The following is a 23699-nucleotide window of genomic DNA, read 5'->3' as shown; positions in this document are numbered from 1 at the left end:
CTATCTGCTACTACACTGCTACTATCTGCTGGTTTTCTTTCTACCTTTTTGATTTTTCCATCTAGACTGAGTTTTTTTTTTTTTTTTTTTTTTTTTTTTTTGTACCAGTTTTTCATCTTCTGGCCACCCCTTAAATGTTAGTTTTGTCTTGAATTCTAGTGTATGGGTTTTTTTTTTTCAGTATATTTTTTTTAACTTTTATTTAATGAATATAAATTTCCAAAGTACGATTTATGGATTACAGTGGCTTCCCCCCCATACCGTCCCTCCCACCCACAACCCTCCCCTTTCCCACTCCCTCTCCCCTTCCATTCACATCAAGATTCATTTTCGATTATCTTAACATACAGAAGATCAGCTTAGTATACATTAAGTAAGGATTTCAACAGTTTGCTCCCACACAGAAACATAAAGTGAAAAATAATAGATGATTTTTTTTTAAATGATGATGAAATCAGATCAGACCTATTGTCATGTTTAATCCCAGTGAGAGTCAAGTTGGGAGTTGATAATTTCTTTCTTTTTTTTTTTATAGAAGATCAGTTTAGTATGCATTAAGTAAAGATTTCAACAGTTTGCACCCCCATAGAAACACAAAGTGAAATATATTGTTTGAGTACTCGTTATAGCATTAAATCTCAATGCACAGCACATTAAGGACAGAGATCCTACATGAGGAGTAAGTGCACAGTGACTCCTGTTGTTGACTTTACCAACTGACACTCCTGTCTATGGCATCAGTAATCTCCCTGTGCTCCAGTCATGAGTTTCCAAGGCTATGGAAGCCCTCTGAGTTCTCCGATTCTTATCTTGTTTAGACAAGGTCATAGTCAAAGTGGAGGTTCTCTCCTCCCTTCAGAGAAAGGTACCTCCTTCTTTGAAGACCTGTTCTTTCCACTGGGATCTCACTCACAGAGATCTTTTGCCAGAGTGTCTTGGCTTTCCATGCCTGAAATACTCTCATGGGCTTTTCAGCCAGATCCGAATGCCTTTAGGGCTGATTCTGAGGCCAGAGTATGCACGTATTTCTTAACAATTTTTAAAAGATTAATTTATTTATTTGAAAGCCAGAATTACAGAGAGGGAAAGGCAGAGGCGGAAAGAAAGAGAGCGAGTGAGCTTCTATCTGCTGGCTCACTCTCCAAATGGCTGCAGTGGCTAGGGCTGGGCCAGACAGAAGCCAGAAGCCAGCAGCTTCATCCTGGTCTCCTATGAGGATGGCAGAGGCCCAAGTAGTTGGGCCATCTGCTACTGATTTTCCCAGGCACATTAACAGGGAGCTGAATCAGAAGTGGAGCAGCTGGAATACCAGCCAATGCTCATATGGGATGCCAGTGCTGCAGGTGGCAGCTTAACCGTGCCGCAGCACCGGCCCCTTCTTAACGTATTTTCTTTTAAACTCTTGCTCTGTTTATCAAAAGGAAGTGAAAATTTCCTTGGCTTCTTTTCTGGTAGTGGTAGGTGGGTAGGGGACATGATTTTTCCCTCCTGTTCTAGATCTAAAAATCATTACTACAAAGAAGATTGAAGATTTACTGGGCCTTGCTGCCTGTGTTTCTAATCTGAAAACAATAGTTTATTTTTCTTTTCCAAGTATGAAACTATATATTGACTGTTTCAAACTCTGTTGACTCTTTTCACCTACCTTTGGAAATTACCACTTTCCCTTCACTCTTTCTAGATAATTTTATTGACTGGCATCTGCACAGAGCATTTACAGTTTTGTTCCTCTAGAACTTGTTTCTGAGTTTAAGACATGTACATTCCACTGCTTGGTGAATGTCTCTGCCTGGACAGTTTGTAGAGACTTTAAAATTTTCTTTACCCCGTGTAGATTTGTTATCCTTCTCCCTGGAACTAGTTGTTGCCATGTAAATTTTGGTTTGATGTTCAGGAATAATACCATTTCCTTTATAGCTTCCTGGATTACTTGCTCATCAAGTTAGGTAACAAATCTTTGGATTCTTAACCTTTTTTCTGACTGCCCCTTTCCTTTTTCCAGTGTCCTATGCCAGTTCATGCCTTTATACATCTTGTTTAGATTTTTTTTAAAATGTGCATTGTATTTATTTGAAAGGCACAGTGACAGAGGAGGAAACAGAAAGGGATCTTGCATCCACTGGTTTACTCCCCAGATGACTACAATGGCTGGGGCTGGGCCTGGCTGAAGCCAGGAGCCTAGAACTCCATGGCCACAGATGTGTATGGCTAGGGCCCAGATACTTGGGCCATCTTCTGTTGCTTTCCCAGGTGTATTAGCAGGGAGTTGGACCAGAAGAGGGAGCAGCTGGGACTTGAACCAGTGCTCTGATATGGGATGCTGGCTTTGCAGGCAGTGGTTTAACCAGTACACCGCAAATCCAGCCCTTTTATTTAGATTTTTAAAAATATTCCCCCAACTTGTTTACTTGCCTCCAATCTCCCTTTTGTCTTCCACACTGCTGCCAGTAATTTTCTAAAATATGATCCTCAAGAATCTTACTTAAAACCCTTCAGTGATGGTGCATGGGGGAGGGTTGGGTGGGCATTTGACTTCCCAGAGTACCTGGGTTTGATACCTGTCTACAGCTCCTGACTCCAGCTTCCTACTAGTGCAAACCCTGGGAGGCAACAAGTGGCTTAAATGATTGCGTTACTGCCACCCAGTTGGGAGACCTGGTTTGCTTTGCCAGCTGTTGGCTTTGGCCTCAGCCCAGTCCTAACTGTTGCAGGTATTTGGGGGAGTGAACCAGCAGATAGAAGCTGTTTCTGTTTCTCTCTTCCTTTCTATATCTGCTTTCTTGAAAAAATGATTACCCCCCCCAAAAAAAAGAAACCCTTCAGTTGTTCATTCTGGTATTGTATAGTAGTTTTTAATCTGTTTGTATCATATATAGTTTGAGTGTCTAATGAAAGAAACAAAATGACTTTTTTTTCTCTAGAAAAAGTGCTCATGAGGGGCCAGCATTGTGGTATAGCAAGTAAAGCCACCACCTGCAATGTTGACATCCCATGTGGGCCTGGTTCCTGTCCCAGCTGCTCTGCTTCTGAACCAGCTCCTTGCTCATGGCCTGGGTGTGGTAGCAGAGGATGTCCAAGTGCTTGGGGCCAGGCTATCTACATGAAAGACCTTGAAGAAGATCTTGGCTCCTGGCTTCAGCCTTGCCTAGTGCTGACTGTTATGGCCATCTGGGGAGTGAACCATCTGATGGAAGATCTCTTTCTGTCTCTCTCTGTAACTCTTACTTTCAAATAAATAAATCTTTATAAAAATTGCTCATGAACACAGATTTAACATACAGTCTTAGTTCATTAGTAAATGCTCATTCATGAATGTGATTAAAATAATTCTTGGCCAGCAGGTGCTTGGTACAACAGTTAAACTTTGCTTGGGATGCATTTCATATTTAAGTGCCTAGATTTGAGTCCCAGCTCTGCTTCTGACTCCAAGTTCCTGATAATGAGCACTGTGGGAGCTAACAGGTGATGGCTCACATGGATCTCTGCCACCTATGTGAGACCTGGATTGAGTTCTAGGCTCCTGGGTTTGGCCTGACCCAACACCCAACTCCTGTGGGCATTTGGGAAATGAACCTTGGATAAAAGAACTCTCTCTGTGACTTTCAAATAAAATAAATACAATTTATTAAAAAAATTCCTGGCCTATGGGATAAAACTCAAACTAATATCCCATACCATAAAAAGCACACCAAATCTGGTGTGTTGCACACTCTTGCTTAGCTAGTAATCCCCCATATATCTTATAACCATGCCAAATTCCATACTTTTTGGGTTCTGTGCCATCTCAAAAAGTTGCTGTGCCTTTTCCTAGTCTTCTGAAATTTTTATTTGAAAGGCAACGAGAAAAAGAGATCTTCCATCCACTGGTTCATACCCTAAATGCTTGCAACAGCTGGGGCCAAATCAGGCAGCATGGAACTCAGTCTGGGTGTCCCACTTGGTGACAGGGACCCAAGTACTTGAACCATGATCTCCTTTCCAGGGTGTGCCTTAGCAAGAAGCTGGACTGGAAACAGAATAGCCAGAACTTTAATCAGACACTTGGACTGGGATGTGGCGCCATAATTCCTGCTTCTCTTTAAGAGAGCTCCCCATTTGCTATTACATTCCCCCAAATTCCTGCTATGGCCAGGGCTGCACCTGGAGCTGGGAACTCAATCCAGGACTCCCATGTTGGTGGCAGGAATCCAGTTGCTTGAGCCATAACTGCTGCCTTCTAGGGTTTACATCAGCCAGAAGCTGTAATCAGAAGCAGAACCAGATGTCGAACCCAGGCAACTTGATATGGGAGGTGGGCATCTGACATCCTAACAGTAAGCCACATGCCTGCTTTTCCTTGTTGTCTTTATGTCTGAAATTCATCCCTGTTCCATTTCCTAGTTGGTACAGCCAGTGAACATCTTATGGTCCAAGGGCCACTCTGGGTTGACTTTATAAACCTCTTCTTCCTCCCTCCCTCCCTCCCTCCCTCCCTCCCTTCCTTCTTTCCTTTCAAGATTGATTTATTTGAGAGGCATAGTTACAGTCATACAGAGGGAGAGAGGTCGTCTATTTGCTGGTTTGCTCTCCAAACGGCCACATTGGCCAGAGCTGGGCCCATCTGAAGCCAAGAACCAGAAGCTTCTTCCGGGTCTCCCATGTGGGTGCAGAGACCCAAGCACTTGGGCCATCTACTGTTTTCCCAGGCATATTTAGCAGGGAGATGGATTGGAAGCAGAGCAGCTGGAACTTGAACCAGCACTCCTATGGGATGCTGATGCTGCAGGCGGAGGTTTAACTCTATGCCACAGTGCCAGCTCCTTTAGAAACCTTTTCTGACTTCCACTTCCTTATTTTCTTTCTTTTTCTTTTTTTTTTTTTTTTTTTTTTTTATTTTTTTGACAGGCAGAGTGGACAGTGAGAGAGAGAGACAGAGAGAAAGGTCTTCCTTTGCCATTGGTTCACCCTCCAATGGCCGCCGCGGCTGGCGCGCTGCAGCCGGCACACCGCGCTGATCCGATGGCAGGAGCCAGGAGCCAGGTGCTTTTCCTGGTCTCCTGTGGGGTGCAGGGCCCAAGCACCTGGGCCATCCTCCACTGCACTCCCTGGCCACAGCAGAGAGCTGGCCTGGAAGAGGGGCAACCGGGACAGAATCCGGCGCCCCAACCAGGCGGAGGATTAGCCTAGTGAGCCGCGGCGCCGGCCACCACTTCCTTATTTTCCTTCCCCACAGAGACTTGCTTCCTTTGTTAGATTCCCTCCCTTCTCTCTGATGGATACTGGCTTATATCATAGAACATTAATTGTTCTTAACTGGGTATGTATTTTTGCATTCTGTTTATTTGAGAACTCCTGTGGGTTGGTGACTTACCCTACTTACCTTTGTGCCTAATTCCTATAGAGTACCTTGTAGTTTAAGAAATGCATGTTGAGGTGGCCGGCACTGGGGCATAGGAGCCTCTGCCTGTGATGCATGCATCCCATATGGGCAGGGGTTGGTTTCTGGTCGTTCCTCTTCTGATGCTGTTCTCTGCTAATGGCCTGGAAAGGTAGAGGAAGATGGTTCAAGTGCATGGGCCTCTGCCCCCATGTGGGAGACGTGGAAGAAGCTCCTTTCTCCTGCTTTCAGATCGGCCCAGCTCTGGTTGTTGAGGCCATTTGGGGAGTGAACCAGCAAATGGAATACCTGTCTCTCCCTCTCTATAACTCTGCCTCTCAAATAAATCTTTTTTTTTTTTTTAAAGAAATGTATGTTGAATAAACAAAAAATTATCAGAAGGCACTGTTCTATTTCAATTCAAGAATGTGTTTTTACTTTTGGATGTAACTACACTACTAAGTTTACATGTGGATTTTGTAGAAATAAAAGATTTCTGTAAACTAAATTTAATAATCTCACATGAAAGTACCATGTTATATTTGATGTGGAACTGCCTTAAAAATGGAAAGAAAATTTGGTTCCAATATTGGCCATTCCAGGTAGGTCTTGGTTGTAAAACCTATAAGCTAATTTTAGTTTACTTAAGCAGAAAATGATTTATAAAAAAGAGTAATGGGTAGCTCAAAGCACAGATGGAAAAACTGGAAAATTAGGCTTGAAGAAAAGCAGGAACCGAGGAAGGTTAGGCTTCTGACTCAGCCACGGTCAGGCTGTTTGTGAGTACATTAACATATTTTTCAAGAATACCGGAAAGAAGTGTGAGAAACACTTATTTTGGCATTTGGTTGGTTGCTGTCAATAGTAAAATGTGCTGGCATTTAGTAAACTTTACACTGATAAAAAAAACTTCTGTCTTTAGGTGTTACGTGTCTGTGTCTGTCAGTAGACCCAGTTGGAGCTCTACCAGTCAGTTCAATGGCGTCCTCTACTGCTGTGCCTGCAGGATTCCACTATGAAACAAAGTACGTTGTTCTCAGCTACTTGGGACTCTCTCAGGAAAAGCTGCAAGAGCAACACCTTTCTTCCCCCCAAGGTATTATCTTTGGCTGGTTATAAGAAGTCACAATAAAGACTTCATTTGTAAGAGTGTATTTAAGTAAGTTATATGCTTGGTTAAAAAAATTAGGTAATAACGCTTGTAATGAATACCCTTTTATCCTATCCTTTCCCAACTCCTAGTTCATTCTCAGAAGCAACTACTTTTAATGTTTTTTGAAAGCTTCATATTTTAAGTGATTTCTGTTGCTACAGTAAAAATGTACTAAATACATGTAAATAATAGAAAGCCATTAGAGATTTTATGCTTCGTATGACATTAGAAGTGAATAATTTTAAACACAATAAAATTAATTTCTTTTAATTGACTTTATTTCAAGGATAATAAGAGTTATACAGTGAATTCATGTCTGATAGAAAATTTTTAACACAAATCTGTGTCTTGTGAGTTGTATAGATTCATCTCTAGATAATTTGCCAAGCCAAGCTTAAAACTATTACTGGATTTTGAGTTAGTCTTCTTCATTGAGAGGTAACATCATCTGCCTAAATATTCTCTTTTTTTAAGATTTATTTATTTTTTATTTGAAAGAGTTAGAGGGATAGACAGAGAAAGAGAGATCTCCCATCTGCTGATTCACTCCCCAGATGGCCACAATAGCCAATGCTGGGCTAAGCCGAAGCCAGGAGCTAGGAGCTTCATCCACATCTCCCATGTGGGTGACAGGGGCCCAAGCACCTGGGCCATATTCTGCTGCTTTTTCCAGGCCACTAACAGGGTGCTGGATCAGAAGTGGAGTGGCTGGTTCACAAACTGGCACTTACATGGGGTGCCAGTGTAGCTTTACCTGCTACATCGCAACAGTGGTCCCCCTTATTATTATGCATAAATAATCTGCAGCCATCTAGCTCAAGTAGTGTTAAGAATTCAGAAATACTGAGATCCAATGGGAGGGATGACAGAAGGTATCTTTTTTTTTTAAAGAACCTTTTCTCACCAATCATTTTGAGCTCTTGAGACATCTAAATACCTTAGTTTTAAAATATTTTTTAAATATTTATTTATTTGAAAGGCAGAGGTAAGGGGGGGGGTCTTCCATCTGCTGTTTCATACCCCAGCTTGCTGCACTGGCCGGAGCGGGCCTATTCGAAGCCAGGAGTCAAGAGCTTCTTTCTGGTCTCCTATGTGGGTGCAGGGGCCCAGGCATTTGGGCCATCTTTCACTGCTTTCCCAAATGGGTTAGCAGGGAGCTAGATCAGAGTGGAGCAGCTAGGACTCAAACTGGCACCCAAATAGGACACAAGTGCTGCAGGTAGGGACTTTACCCACTGTCCCACAGTGTGGGCCCCAGAAAGTATCTTGACCATGCTAATAGATATGCTTAAACATAACTACCGGGCGTTTTCTATTTTTAAAAATTGGATTGGGTCCATTATGGTGGCACAGAAGGTTAAATCTCTGCTTATGAGGACTAGGCAAGGTCAAACTCTATCCAGGTTGCTTCCTTGTGTTGGTAATTTTGAATAAAGCTGCTGTGAACACCTGTATGCAGGTTTTTGTGAGGATATAAGTTTTCCAATCCTTTGGAAATACCATGTTGGGAGATTGCTGGATCACATGCTAAGAGTGTGTTTAGTTTTCTAAGAAACCACCACAGTGTCCTCCAAAGTGATTATACTATTTTGCATTTCTATCAACAATCAATATTTGATGTTTGCTGAACTTTGGCCATTGTGATAGACATCTATGGTATCTCATTGTTTTAATCAACTAATGATGGAACACTTTTTCATATGCTTGTTGGACATCCATATCTATCTTTTATGAAGTGTCTGTTAAATTTTTTGGCCTGTTTTTAACTTTGTTTTCTTATTGATGGATTTTAATAGTAATTTGTATATTTTGAATAAGAGTACTTCAGCAGATACACCTGTTTCAAATATTCTCTCCCAGTCTGTGGTCTATGCTCTCATTTTCTTGACAGTGTCTTTCTCACAGCAGAAAAATTTAATTTTAATGAAGATCCACTCATCACATATTTCTTTTATGCATCATATCTTTGGTATTGTCTAAAAAGTCATTGTCAAACCCAGGGACATCTGGATTTTCTCATGCATAGTTCTGGCTTCCTAGAATAAATGAGGAAATATTCCTTCTGCATGTAGCTTCTGAAAGAGATGATAGAATTGCTGTGATTTCTTACTTAAATGTTGGTGGGACTCAAGCGAGCCCATCTAGGTTAGGTGTTTTCTGTTTTGGAAGGTTACTAATTATTGATTTAGGGTTAGGCATTTGACCTAGTGATTAAGATGCCCAGATCCCACATCAGAGTGCCTGGATTTGACTTCCAGCTCCAGTTCCTGACTTGTTTCCTGCTAATGCATACAGTGGTAAGCATCTGTGGTGATTCAAGTAATGTTTTAGAAAAATATTTATTTACTTATTTGAAAGGCAGAATTACAGAGAGAAAGAGAGATCTTGTATCTGATAGTTCACTCCCTAAATGGCTGCAACAGCTGGAGCCAGGCTGATCCAAAGCCAGGAGCTTCTTCCTGGTCTCATGTGGGTACAAGGGCCCAAGTATTTGGGCCATCCTATGCTGCTTTCCCAGGCACAGTGGCATTGAGCTGGATGGGAAGTAGAGCAGCTGGGACTCAAAACGTGCCCAAGCACTGCAGAAAGTGGTTTAACCCACTGCATCACAACACTGGCCCCTGATTCAAATAATTAGGTTCCTGCCACCCACATGGGAGACCTAGATTACATTTCTGCCTCCCTGCTACAACTGAGGCCATTGTGGGCATTTGGGGAGTGAACCAGAGATGAGAGCTCTGTTCTCTCTTTTTCTGCCTCACGAAGAAAATTAAATTTGAAAAAACTATTGATTAAATTTCATTAATAAGCATGGGTCTGTTCAGATTATCTGTTCCTTGTATACAAGGAGACTTCTAGAAGTTCATGAAAAATGAAATTTAAAAATAAAAGTCAAAAGTATAAACCATATTTCCATCATGTTGAAGACACTTTAGTAGGAGATGATACCAGCCATTTAGTTAATCCCTAAAGCAGTGAGGGTCTTCAGAATTTAATCATGTCAGTGCAGTCCTTATTTACATTATTAACTGAAGTAAAATGGGTGCCCTTTAAATGTTTAATAAGGGAACATGGTGCAGTGGGTTAAGCTTCAACCTGGCCCAGCCCTGGCTTGCTGCAGCCGTCTGGGGAATGAACCAGTGGATGGAAGATCTCTGTCACTCTTTCAAATAAATAATCATTTAAAAAAGAAAAGATTTATTTGTTTAAATGGAGAGTGACACACATACACACAGAGAGAGAAAGAGAGATAGAGAAAGAGCGTGCACGCGCGCGAGCATCCATCTGTTGATTCAATCCTCAAATGGCTACTAGAGCCATGTCTGGGCCTGGTGGAAGCCAGGAGCTAGGAACTCCATCCTGATCTTCTAGATGGGTGGCAGGGGGCTCAAGTACTTGGGCCATCATCTGCTGAGCAAACCAGTGGATTGAAAATCTCTGTTTGTCTCTTTCTGACACTCTACCCTTCAAATAAATAAATCTTAAAAAGGCAGAGGCTCAGCTTACTATGCCTCAGCTCCAGCCCTGAACTTTTTTTTTTTTTTAATTTATTTATTTATTTATTTATTTAATCAAAGGAGAGTTACAAAGAAAGAGAGGGAGAGACAGAAAGAGAGGGATCTTCCTTCTGGTTCACTCCCCAGATAGCTGCAACAGCCAGGGCTGGGCCAGGCCACAGCCAGCAAGAAGCTTCATCCAGGCCTCCCATATGGGTGACAGGAACCCAAACACTTGGGCCATCTTTTGCTCCCAGGCCATTATCAGGGAGCTAGATCAGAAATAGAACTGGAGCCCATATGGGATGTCAGTGTTGCAGGCATTTTTCCTGCTCTACCACAATGCCGGCCCCTTCGTGTTTCTTCTTTGGCCCACTTGTTATTTAGAATGTGTTCATTAATTTCCAGGTATTTTGAAGTTTTCCCCCCACCGCAAGAATCTTTCTGTTAATGATTTTTAGTTTAATTCTAGTTTAATTCTGTGAAGGCAGATCTTGTATGATTTCTGTTCTAAATTTGTTAAAGTGTGTTTTATGGCCCAGAATATGGTCTATCTTGGTGTTCATTAGAACTTGAGAAGAATGTGTATTCTGCTATTGCTGGATGAAGTGGTCTTTAAATGTCATTTGTATCTACCTGATCATTGTATGTCTTTATTGATTTCCAGCCTTTGGGATTTATCCATTTTTGATAGTTGAAGCCCCAACTGTAAGAGTTGATTCAAACATTTCCCCTAGCAGTTCTGTTAGTTTTTGCCTCACATGTCTTGATGGTCTGTTGATAGGTGATTACAGATTAAGGATTGTTATGTCTTCTTGAAGAATTATTCCCTTTATGATTATGTAATGCTACTCTTTATCTCTGATAACTTTTGCTTTGAAGTCTGTTCTGTATGAAATTAATAGAACCGCTTTTGTTTCCTTTTGACCAGTGTTACTTGGTTTATCTTTTTCCATCCACATATGCTTAATCTCTATATGTCTTTTTTTTTTTTTAAGATTTTATTTATTTGAGAGGTAGAGTTACAGACAGTGAGAGGGACAGAAAAGTCTTCCTTCCGTTGGTTTACTCCCCAAATGGCGCAACGGCTGAACCAGGTTCTTCTTCCCAGTCTCCCATGTGGTTGCAGGGGCCCAAGCACTTGGGCCATCTTCTGCTTTCCCAGGCCATAGCAGAGAGCTGGATTGGAAGAGGGGCAGCCGGGACTAAAACCAGAGCCCATATGGGATGCCAGCACCACAAGTGGAGGATTAATCTACTGTGCCTCAAAGTCGACCCCATGTGTCTTTATATTTACATTGAGTTTCTTATATACTTGACAGTTGAGTCTTATGTTTTCATCCACTCTGATAGTTGCTGTCTTGTAAATGATACATTTAGACCATTGATGTTCCAAGTGATTATTGATATGATTGGATTAATATCCATCATATTTATTTATTTATTTATTTTTTGACAGGCAGAGTTAGTGAGAGAGAGAGAGAGAGAGAGAAAGGTCTTCCTTTTGCCGTTGGTTCACCCCCCAATGGCCACTACGGCCAGCGCGCTGTGCTGATCTGAAGCCAGGAGCCAGGTGCTTCCTCTTGGTCTCCCATGTGGGTGCAGGGCCCAAGCACTTGGGCCATCCTCCACTGCCTTTCCAGGCCACAGCAGAGAGCTGGACTGGAAGAGAAGCAACCGGGACAGAATGCGGCGCCCCAACCGGGACTAGAACCCAGGTACCAGCACCACAGGCGGAGGACTAGCCAAGTGAGCTTGCGCTGGCCTTTTTTTTTTTTTTTTTTTTTTTTTTTTTTTTGACAGTAAGAGAGAAAGAGAGAGAGAGAAGTCTTCCATCTATCTGCTGGTTCACTCTCCAAGTGGCTGCAATGGCCAGGGCTGGGCTGCACTGAACCCAGGAGCCAGGATCTTCTGGGTCTCCCACGCGGTGCAGAGGCCCAAGCACTCGGGCAATCCTCTATTGCATTCCCAGGTGCATTTGGCAGGGAGCTGGATCAGAAGTAGAGCAACTAACTTGAACCAGTGCCTGTAGGGCATGTTGACCCTGCAGGTGGTGGGGTGGCTTAACCCACTATGTTGCAATGCTGACCACTATTGCTGTTGTTCTTGGTTCCTATCTTTGTTTTCTAGTCTTTTTTCTATTTTTTTGTGATTTTAAAAAAATTATTTTTCTTTTTAAAGATTTATTTATTTGAAAGGCAAAGTTAAAGGGAGGAAAGTGACACACACACAAGAGATATCTGTCATCCACTTGTCTGCTCTCCAAATGGCTGCTGAAGCCAGGAGCTTCATCCCAGTCTCCCACATGGGTTCAGGGACCCAGGCACTTGGGACATCCTCCAGTGGTTCTCAGGCACATTTGCAGGGAGCTGGATTGGAAGTGGAGCAGTCGGAACTTGAACCGGTGCCTATATGGGATGCCGGCATTGCAGGCAGCAGCTTTAGCTGCTATGCCACAGAGCCAGCCCCTATTTTTATTTATTTTCATCTACTTGAAAGGTAGAGTGACAAAGAGAGACAGAAAGATATCTTCCATCTACTGGTTTACTCCCCAGATGCCCATAACAACCAGGGGTGGGCCAGGCTGAAGCCAGGATCCTTAAACTCCAGATCTCCCACATGCATGGCAGGGACCTGAGCGCTTGATCCATTATCTGCTGTTCCCCAGAATGCAATAACAGGAAACTAGATTGGAAGCAGAGTAATCTGAACTTGAATCAGCATGTCAATATGGGATGCAAATATACCACAACACCCACCCCCCTTAGAACACCCAACTCTACCTTGTGTTTTTGTTTGGTTTGTTTTTTTAAGATTTATTTATTTATTTAAAAGGCAGAGAGAGAGAGAGAGAGATCTTCCATCTGCTGGTTCACTCCCCAAATGGCTGCAGCATTTGGAGCTGGGCCTGTCTGAAGGCAGGAGCCAGGAGCTTCTTCTGGGTCTCCCACATGAGTGCAGGGGCCCAAGGATTTGGGCCATCCTCTGCTGCTTTTCCAGCACATTAGCAGGGAGCTGGATTGGAAATGGAGCAACCAGGACTTGATCTGGCACTCATACGGGATGCCAGCATGGCAGACAGCAGCTTAACGCACTGTTCCATTTTCTTTCCACTCTTAGCATATTAGTTGTGCTTCTTTTTTACTTTTTTCTAGATTTCCTTAGACTTTGTAGTACACTGTACAACTAATTCATTTCTACTGTCATGTGACAGTATCCACTTCACAGATGGTATTATTTTGAGCTAACTGTTCTATGTTAGGTAAGTTAAGAATTCTTAAAAAGTTTTTGTCTTCATTTATTCCCTTCCCAGTGCTCTTTCTTTCTTTTTTTTTTTTCCTTTAAATAGATCTGAGGTTCTTTTTGTTGTCATTGCTATTGGCAGAAGCTTCATCTGATTCAAAAGTGAAACTCAGACCCTGACCAATCCTGCTGATCATGGGATGGTAGGTGGATTAGAGTTGTCCTGGGTAACACTGGCATCTTACCAGATTATGAAGGGAGCAGGGAAAAGCTCAACTGTTGCTGGCATGTAGGTTATGGCCATGGGTCAGGGAAGGGGAGTGTAGTGCTACCTCCTAGACGCTATATTAGGGTTTGGGTTTAGAGTAGGTCTAGGGCAGGGTCAGGAAGTTTAGGACCAAGGAGTTCAGTAGCTGTGAATAGAAATCTAGCTCCTTATGATATACTCTTGGAACTCTGTCATTACCTGCTCCCCATCCTGGGTCTCATGGTACTGATTAGAACCATGTGTGCTGTCTTGGGGAGGCTCCACTTCAGGCGCAGTCATCTTTATACTTAGGAAGCCAATGGAAGTGAACGAGCCTGGGAATCCAGCTCTCCCTACCCTCCGCCACCTTCTGGTAGGAGGTGATCTCAAGGTCTAGGGCCATCTTTGAGGCTGAAGAGCCCCAGTACTTCTGTAGGTGCATGCCATCTCCTCCTTTAGCTGCTGCAGTTCCTCCTTGAGGAATTCACCTGCAGAGTGAATTACTCTTCCAACTCCTACAGCTCTCTGAGCTGTGCCTCTCAAAACACCGTAAATCAAGTCTGCTTTGTAGATCCGACTGTAGTTCTAGTGTCGGGACTCATTCATCTCCTGCTGGCAGAGAACCTTGTGGTTCCTGTTGGTGGCATCCAGAGGCCGACATATTTGGACTTGGACCACTCTCTGCCTCCTGTGGGATTCACAGGGATTCTCTCCTACTGTGTGTGTATGTTCCTCAGCGCCATCATCATTTCCATCTGTTGGCACCTGCTGGTTCTCCACACTCACTTGTAGGTCTCCCAGTTCTCTGCATACAACTTCTTTAGGAACTCCATCTCATCCATCAGAGACTCAGTTTTGCACTCTAGTTCCAGGCAGGGCAGGAGAGGGTGATGTTGGTCATGTCCTTGCAGAAGAGCACAAAGTTGTGCTGCACATCTTCCCATTTTCTTCTCCAACTGCTGCTTGATTTTCATGAACAGCCCTTTGCATTCCACCTGCACCTGCTCTTACTTACAGCCTAGCAGCCATAGCTCCTGCCTCAGCTAGAGCACATCTGGGCTACATATGCAGACCCAAGAAGTGGACCTTCTCAATGAAGTTGGCAAAGCAGTTGTTGTTCCTGCAGCTTTTGCTTCTTGTCATTATGTGTGAACTCCTAGGAACTCTTCCACTGAAGGTCTTTAGGCCAAGAGAAATTCCTTAGTGAACTGAGAAGCTTGGTGATGCTGAGCCCAGCAGGTAGCTGCTCATAAAGCAGGAGCTGGATGAGTAGGAGAAGGCCCTGGAAGATAGTGAGGGTGGTGGCCCAAATGTATTGTGGCACAAGAAGTGGGCAGGTTCAGTGGATGGTAAGGGACATCTTTGCTTCCATGATGGGACCTTGAACTCTGCATCCTCCAAAGGGGATGAATGCTATGTCCTCACTTGTGGGAGGAACAGAGAGGCAAAAAACATGAAAAGTAACCTAGCAGATTTCTCCCGGCCCTTTTCTTTTTTCTTTAGAAAGCTTTTATTTAATAAATATAAATTTTATAGGTACAGCTTTTGGAATATAGTGGTTCTTCCCCCCATACCCACCCTCCCACCCCTACTCCCATCCCACCTCCTACTCTCTCTCCCATCCCATTCTTCATTAAGATTCATTTTTCATTATCTTTATATACAGAAGATCAACTCTATACTAAGTAAAAATTTCAACAGTTTACACCGACATAGACACACAAAGTATAAAGTACTATTTGAAGACAAGTTTTACTGTTAATTCTCATAGTACAACTCATTAAGGACAGAGGTCCTACATGAGGAGCAAGTACCCAGTAACTCCTGTTGTTGATTTAATAGTTGACACTCTTATTTATGACATCAGTGATCACCTGAGGCTCTTGACATGAGCTTCCAAGGCTATGGAAGCCTTTGGAGAACGCAAACTCTGTCATTATTTAGACAGGACCATAGCAAAGTAGAAGTTCTCTCCTCCCTTCAGAGAAAGGTACCTCCTTCTTTGATGGCCCCTTCTTTCCGCTGGGATCGCACTCACAGAGATCTTTCGTGTAAGCCATTTTTTGCCACAGTGTCCTGGCTTTCCATGCCTGAAATGCTCTCTCATGGGCTTTTTAGCCAGATCTAAATGCCTTAAGGGCTGATTCTGAGGCCTGAGTGCTGTTGAGGGCATTTGTCATGAGTCTGCTGTGTGGTCTGCTTCCCATGTTGGATTGTACTTTCCTTTTTAATTCTATCTATCGTTATTAACAGACACTGGTCTTATTTATGTGATCCCTTTGACACTTATTCCTATCTTTATGATCAGTTATGCACTTAAAATGATCTCTTTAACTAGTAAGGTGGCATTAGTACCTGTCAACTTAATGGGATTTGGAGTCCCATGGCAAGTTTTTAGCTTTACCCTTAGGTGTAAGTCCATGGGAACGTGTGCTGAACTGTACATGTCCACCTTCTTTTATTCCCACTCTTATTTTTTACAGGGATCAATTTTCAATTGGATTTAAACACTTAAGAATAATTCTGTTATGTAAAGAGTTAAACCAATGGTATTAAGTAGAAAAATAGAAGAATAAAATAATAAGCTGTTCCTCGACAGGACACAAGAGCTGATCAAGTCATTGCTTCTCATAGTGTCAGTTTCACTTTAACAGGTTTCCTTTTAGGTGCTCAATTAGTTGTCAACGATCAGGGAGAATATATATTTGTCAGTTTGGGACTGGCTTATTTCACTAAGTATGATGTTTCCCAGATTCTTCCATTTTGTTGCAAATGACTGGTTTTTTTGTTTGTTTGTTTTTGTTTTTTTGTTTTTGTTTTTGTTTTACTGCTGTGTAGTAGTCCATAGAGTCATATCCCATAATTTCTTTATCCATTCTTCCTTTGACAGACATTTAGGTTGATTCCATGTCTTAGCTATTGTGAACTGAGCTGCAATAAACATGGAGGTGCAAATAGCTCTTTTATTTGCTGATTTAATTTCTCCTGTGTAAATTCCTAGGAGTGGGATGGTTGGCTGGGTTATATGGTTGGGTTATATGGTAGTGTTATATTCAGATTTCTGAGGTATCCAAACTGTCTTCCATAGTGGCTTTTCCAGTTTGCATTCCCACCAACAGTGGATTAGGGTACCTTTTTCCCCACATCCTCACCAGCATTTGTTGTTTGTTGATTTTTGTATGAAAGCCATTCTAACAGGTGTGAGGTGAGACCTCATTGTGGTTTTGATTTGCATTTTCCTGACAGCTAGTGATCCTGAGCATTTTTTCATGTGTCTGTTTGCCATTTGGATTTCCTCTTTTGAACAAAGTCCTTGGCCCATCTCTTAAGTGGGTTGTTTGTTTTGTTGCTGTGGAGTTTCTTGATCTCTTTGTAGATTCTGGTTATTAATCCTTTATTCAGTTACATAGTTTGCAAATAATTTCTCCCATTCTGTCAGTTGCCTCTTCACTTTCCTGATTGTTTCTTTTGCAGTACAGAAACTTCTCAATTTTATGTAATCCCAGTTGTTAATTTTGGCTTTGGCTGCCTGTGCCTCTGGGGTCTTTTCCAAGATATCTTTGCCTGTGCCAATATCTTGCAGGGTTTCTCCAATGTTCTGTAATAATTTGATGGTGTTGGATCATAGATTTAGATCTTTAATCCATGTTGAGTGGATTTTTGTGTGAGGCTTAAGGTAGGGATCTTGGCTTCATACTTTTGCATATTGAAATCCAGTTTTCCCAGCACCATTTGTTGAATAGACTATCCTTGCTCCAGAAATTGATTTTAGCCCCTTGATCAAATATAAGTAGGTTGCAGATGTTTAGATTGAATTCTGGAGTTTCTATTCTGTTCCATTGGTCTATCCATCTGTTTCTGTACCAGTACCATGCTGTTTTGATTGTAACTGCCCTGTACTATGTCTTGAAATCTGGTATTGTGATGCCTCTGGCTTTGTTTTTGTGTTATAATATTGCTTTAGCTATTTGAGGTCTCCTGTGCCTTCCATATGAATTTCAGTGTCTTTTTTTCTAGATCTGAGAAGAATGTCTTTGGTATTTTGATTGGTATCACATTGAATCTGTAAATTGCTTTTGGGAAAATGGACATTTTGATGATATTGATATATTGATTCTTCCAGTCCATAAACATGGAAGATTTTTCCTTTTTTTTTTTTTTTTTGGTATCTTCTTCTCTTCTTCTATTTCTTTCTTTAATGTTTTGTAATTCTCATCATAGAGATCTCTGACATTCTTGGTTAAGTTTATTCCAAGGTATTTGATTTTTTTTTTTTTTTTTGTAGCTATTGTGAATGAGATTGATCTTAGAAGTTCTTTCTCAGCCATGGCATTGTCTGTGTGTACAAAGGCTGTTGATTTTTGTGTATTGATTTTATATCCTGGTCCTTTACCAAACTCTTCTATAAGTTCCAATAGTCTCTTAGTGGAGTTCTTGGGATCCCCTATATAAAGAATCATGTCATTTGCAAATAGGGATAGTTTGACTTCTTCCTTCTCAATCTGTATCCCTTTGATCTCTTTTTCTTGCCTTATGACTCTGGCTAGAACTTCCAATACTATATTGAATAGCAATGGTGAGAGTGGGCATCTCTGTCTGGTACCAGATCTCAGTGGGAATGCTTCCAACTTTTCCCCCATTCAATAAGATGCTGGTCTCCCGGACCTTTTCTTAGAACACTCATTCATGTATGACGGCAGAACCCTTAGAATGTAATCATCTCCCAAAGGCCATTTTTTTTAAAAAAAATTGTTTATTTGGAAGGTAGAGTTACAGAGAGAGAAATAGAGATCTTCCATCTGCTAGTTCACTCCCTAAATGGCTGCAATGACTGGAGTTGGGCTGGCCTGAAACTCAGAGCCACAAGTTTCTTCCGGGTTTCCCACATGGGTAACATTTCTCACACACATTAGCACCGAGCTGGATCAGAAGTGGAGCAGCCAGGACTAGAACTGACACCCACAAAGCCTGTGACGCTGGCTTTACCTGGTATGCCACAGTGCCAGCTCCCAAAGGCCATCTCTTAATTCTTTACATTGGGGAATATTTTTTTTTAGAGATACTTTTTCATTTATTTATTTGGAAGGCCGAGTTACATGGCATGAGGGAGAGAAAGAGAGAGGGAAAAGAATCCTGTATCCACTGGCCCACTCCCTAAAGTGGCTAGGGCTGGTTTGGGGCTAAGCCAGGAGCCTGGAACACTATCTAGGTCTCTCACATGGGTGGCAGGGGCCCAAGTACTTAAGCCATTATTGGCTGCCCCCTAGGCACGTTAACAGGAAGTTGAATCAGAACCAGAACATCCAGGGCCGTTATGGTGTTGCAGGCAGTGACTTAATCCACTATACCACAGTGCCAGCACCTACATTGGGCTTTCACTTCCAATGTGAGTTTTGGAAGGGACACAGATATTCAAAGCATACAGAATAGGTTGACCAGTCATCCAGATTGTTCAGGATTAAGCAAATCAGGGGAAATCCTGGGCAAACAAGGATGGATGGGTCATACCTTCCTCACCTTTCCTAATTTTACTGATTTGTGCTAGTTTTCATTGTAAGACTTCATGTTCCACAAAAACCTGGACTTTTCAACCCTCTGATTTACAGAATTTGTAAAGATGTTAGGGTATTTATCATCTTTTTTCTTGCTTGAGCAAACAGACTTTTTCCACCTGAATGTTGCAGATCTTTGTAGTTCACTGACTAGTTTTTTTATTTTGTTTTTAAGATTTGATTGTTTTCCTTCATAACTTTTGTCTTTGTAAGCCCAAAGTATTTATACATAACTACAAACATGTGTAAACTAAATTCTTAGAAACAGTAGTTTTCTTGTTGCTGTCTTTGCAGTTTTGCTATCCTGTTTGTGTGCTAAAATGTAATGAGAAACTCACTCTTATGCCAGGCTATTATTTATAAATAAGATATGCTATAGTACTTACTGGTTTAATGTGGATAAGGTTTGGTTTTAAGTTCTTTTCTTTTTTCCTAAAGATTTATTTTATTTATTTTAAAGAGTTGCAGAGAGAGGTAGAGACAAGAGAGAGAGGTCTTCCATCAGCTGGTTCACTCCCCAGATGGCCACAACAGCCGGAGCTGTGCTGATCCGAAGCCAGGAGCCAGGCAGGGGCCCAAGGACTTGGGCCATCTTTTTCTGCTATCCCAGGCCATAGCAGAGAGCAGGATCAGAAGAGGAGCAGCCAGAACTAGAACCAGTGTCCATATGGGATGCTCGTGCTTCAGGTCAGGGCTTCCCACTGCACCACAGTGCCAACCCCTGGCTTTAAGTTCTTGAAGCAGTAAGTATGAGACGAAGTGGCTGAGGGAAGTGATACTATTCATGATTCAAGATTTCTGTTATATTGTGTGTCTTTCACTATTTCCTAAGTGAGTCATGTACTAGTGCAGACTTTCTCATAAATAGTTAACTTCTGTACTTTTCCAGAACTAGTTAAGCCTTCCAGACTGCTAATTTATGCTGGATACAGTCAACCCTATTGAGCATTACATTTTCTTGTTCTTTTTGTTTAAGGTTTACTTTATTTATTTGGAAGAATTACAGAGAGATCACTTCCCAAATAGCCTCAATGGCTGGGGCTGGGCAAGGCTGAAGTCTGGAGCTAGAAACCTTCATCCTGGTCTCCCATGGGGGTGGTAGGGGTACAAGCACTTGTGCTATCTTCTGCTGCTTTCCCAGGTTCATTTGCAGGGAGGTGGATCAAAAGTGGAGCAGCTGGGAATTAAAAAGGTGCCCATGTGGGATGCCAGCATGTCAGGTGGCTGCTTAACCCACTGCTCCACAATGCCTGGAAGGATAGCATGTTAATGTCTGTTAATTAGTAATCAAAAACATGTAGTTGTGATACTGGCTTGTTATTTGTTCTATCAGTCATTAAATAACTTTCTGTCTGCCGAGCACCTGGGAGCCTCTATTCCATTTCTGTCTCCCGAATTTGATTATTCTAGGTACCTCACATAATGCATTCTAGGTGCCTCATACAGTGTTTGTCCTTTTGTGAGTGGCTTATTTCACTTAGTATAATACTTTAAGGGTTTATCCATGTTGTAGTATGTATCAGAATATCCTGCCTTTTCAGGATGAATGTATATACCACATTTTGTTTATCTGTCTATTGATGTACATTTTGAGGTTGTTCCTACCTTTTGGCTATTATGAACGATGCTTTGAATTTTTTGAGGTATGTATCCTGATATAGGATTGCTTTGTCACAGGTAATTCTGTTTAATTCTTGAAGAAATCACCATACTGTTTTCTTTTTTAAAGACTTATTTATTTATTTGAAAGGCAGAGTTACAGAGAGGCAGAGGCACAGAGAGAGAGGAGTCTTCTATCTACTGATTCACTCCCCAAATTGCCACAACAACCAGAGCTGGACCCATCTGAAGCCAGGAGTCAGGAGCTTCTTTCAGGTCTCCCACTTGGGTGCAGGGACCCAAGGACTTGGGCCATCTTCTACTGCTTTCCCAGGCCATTGCAGAGAGCTGGATCAGAAGTGGAGCAACTGGGACTCACCCATCACCCATATGGGATGCCAGCACTGCAGGCAGCAGCTTTACCTACTGCGCCACAGTGCAGGTCCTTCCATACTGTTTTCTACAGTGATTTTACCATTTTATATTCCCATCAGCATTGTACAAGCCCTCCATTTTTTTCCCCTACATCTTTCCCAATACTTGTTTTCTGTTTTGATAATAGCTTTTTTTTTTTTAACTTATTTGACAGGTAGAGTTATAGAAAGTGAGAGAGACAGAAAGGTCTTCCTTCCGTTGGTTCACTCCCCAAATGGCTGCTATGGCCAGTGCTGTGCTGATCCGCAGCGAGGAGCCAGGTGCTTCTTCCTGGTCTCCCATGTGGGTGCATGGGCCCAAGCACTTAGGCCATCCTCCACTGCCCTCCCAGGCCACAGCAGAGAGCCGGACTGGAAGAAGAGCAACCCAGACTAGAACCTGGTGCCCATATGTGATGCCAGCGCCGCAGGCAGAGGATTAACCAAGTGAGCCATGGCACCGGCGATAATAGCCATTTAAAAAAATTATTTATTTGAAAGGCATAGTTACAGGGGGAGAGAGGGAGAGACAGAGATAGAGATTTTCCATCTGCTGGTTCACTTCCCAAAAGGCAACAATGGCAGCTGGAACTTGAACCAGTGCCCATGTGGGACACCAGCGCCGCAGGTAGAAGCTTAATCTGCTGTGCCACAATCCCATCCCTAGCAACAGGCATCTTAGTGATTGTGAAGTGCTTGCTTGTTGTGGTAGGTCATTTCATTTTATTACTGAATAATATTTCATTGTGTAAGTGTATCATAGTTTATGCATTCTCCTTTTTAAAATTTTATTTATTTGAAAAGCAGAGTGACAGAGAAGGAGAGAGGGTAAGATCTTCCATTTGCTAGTTCACTCCCCAAATAACTGCAACAGCCTGGAGTTGGACCAGACCAATGCCAGAAGCCAGAAACTCAATCTTGGTTTTCTATATGAGTGTCAGAGGCCCAAGTGCTTAAGGCATCATAGCTGCCTCCCAAGTCTGTGCCTTAACAGGAAGCTGGAATAAGTTGAGGAGTCAGAACTTGATCTGAATCAAGGAGCTGGATCTGGGTTTGGAACCCAGGTACTCTGATAAGAGACACTGGTTTCTTAACCAGTGGGTCAAATGCCCATCCCTGAGTTAATTTTTGTGTGTAGTGTGAAGTAAGGGTCGATTATTTGTTTTGTATGGGGTTGTCCAGTTGTCCCAGTACCATTCAAAGTGAGAGAGAGATCTTCCATCCTCTGGTTCACTCTCCAGATGGCCACAACGGCCAGGGCTGAGCTAGGAGTTTCACCCAGGTCTCCCACGTGAGTGGCAGGGGCCCAGACACTTGGGCCATCTTCCACTGCCTTTCACAGGCCATTAGAAGGGAGGCTGTGTTGGAATTGGAGCAGCCAGGAAATGCACTGGTACCCATTTGGGATAGTGGCATTACAAGTGTGGCTTTACCACTTACACTACAATGCTGCCCCCCCCCATCTTCTTTTTTTTTTTTTTTTTTTTTTTTTTTTGACAGGCAGAGTGGACAGTGAGAGAGAGACAGAGAGAAAGGTCTTCCTTTGCCGTTGGTTCACCCTCCAATGGCCGCCGCGGCTGGCGCGCTGATCCGATCCGATGGCAGGAGCCAGGTACTTATCCTGGTCTCCCATGGGGTGCAAGGCCCAATGACTTGGGCCATCCTCCACTGCCTTCCCTGGCCACAGCAGAGAGCTGGCCTGGAAGAGAGGCAACCGGGACAGAATCCGGCGCCCCGACCGGGACTAGAACCCGGTGTGCCGGCACCGCAAGGCGGAGGATTAGCCTAGTGAGCCGCGGTGCCAGCCAACCCCCCCCATCTTCTAAAAACACTATTCTTTGCCCCAATTGAATAGTCTTATTACCCTTCTCAAAAAATAATTATCCATGAATGTATGGATTTCTTTATAGCTTCTTAATTTAATTCCTTTAATCTTATGTCTGTTATTATATAATACTAACTTGATTACTGTAGCTTTGTAAGTCTTGACATTATGAGGTGTGGGTCATGCGAATTTGTTCTTCATTTTTAAGATTGTTTTGACTGTTTCACATCGCTTGCAGTTCTCATGGATTTTAGAATTAGTTTGTCTTTTTCTGTGGAAAACAAGATCATGGAGAGCTACTCATAGAACTAGATACCGTATAATGGGTCTGTCGGTCATTTTAATGTGTCCCTGGTTTGGGAAACTATAGATTCAGAAAAGATTTTGTTCTGAAGGGTCTAGCCCCTTTAGTTGGTCTAAATTTGTTAATCTAATATGCATACTCTCTGAATGAATTTTAGGGCTGAAATATGATGATTGCTGACTCACCTGACTCTTCATTTGAAACTGAGATGGTGGGACTTTGTGTGCTAAAGTCTGTTTATCTTAGAAATATTTTTCTCTGAATTTATTGTACAGGAGTTATGCTGTATTGGTCCTTGTGTAGCTCTATGCTTTAGAGAGTCTGGGTGGAGAGGATTAATTAAATGAAAATCACTGAATCTGTCTATGTCATTGGTTAGCTAAGTAAATACCCTTTTGTGTCCTAAGCACGGTAGACTGTTTCTGGTTTAGGCTTTCTACATGGTTTGTTATTGGGTATGACAACTTGTCATGTGTAATCAGCATCACATTAGTCTCATGAGAATAGTCA

At 42.4% G+C, this 23699-nt stretch overlaps 1 protein-coding gene across 14 annotated transcripts in view; it reads left to right on the top strand.

Moving 5' to 3' along the window:
- The window catches only part of BCL2L13 (BCL2 like 13), a 102800-nt gene that overhangs the window by 10567 nt on the left and 68534 nt on the right, over positions 1–23699 (top strand). For 13 of the 14 annotated variants that reach the window (XM_008250122.4, XM_070049097.1, XM_008250125.4 and 10 more), the window contains one exon: positions 6279–6452. In XM_008250122.4, coding sequence (XP_008248344.1) covers positions 6335–6452 — 118 coding nt within the window. In that variant the 5' untranslated portion in view covers positions 6279–6334. The remainder of the gene's footprint in view (positions 1–6278; positions 6453–23699) is intronic. The other variant, XM_008250126.4, reaches the window with a different exon arrangement.

The sequence above is a fragment of the Oryctolagus cuniculus genome, chromosome 9, assembly GCF_964237555.1.
Source record: "Oryctolagus cuniculus chromosome 9, mOryCun1.1, whole genome shotgun sequence".
Classification (NCBI taxonomy): Eukaryota; Metazoa; Chordata; class Mammalia; order Lagomorpha; family Leporidae; genus Oryctolagus; species Oryctolagus cuniculus.
This window is presented reverse-complemented; position numbering and strand designations above follow the sequence as displayed.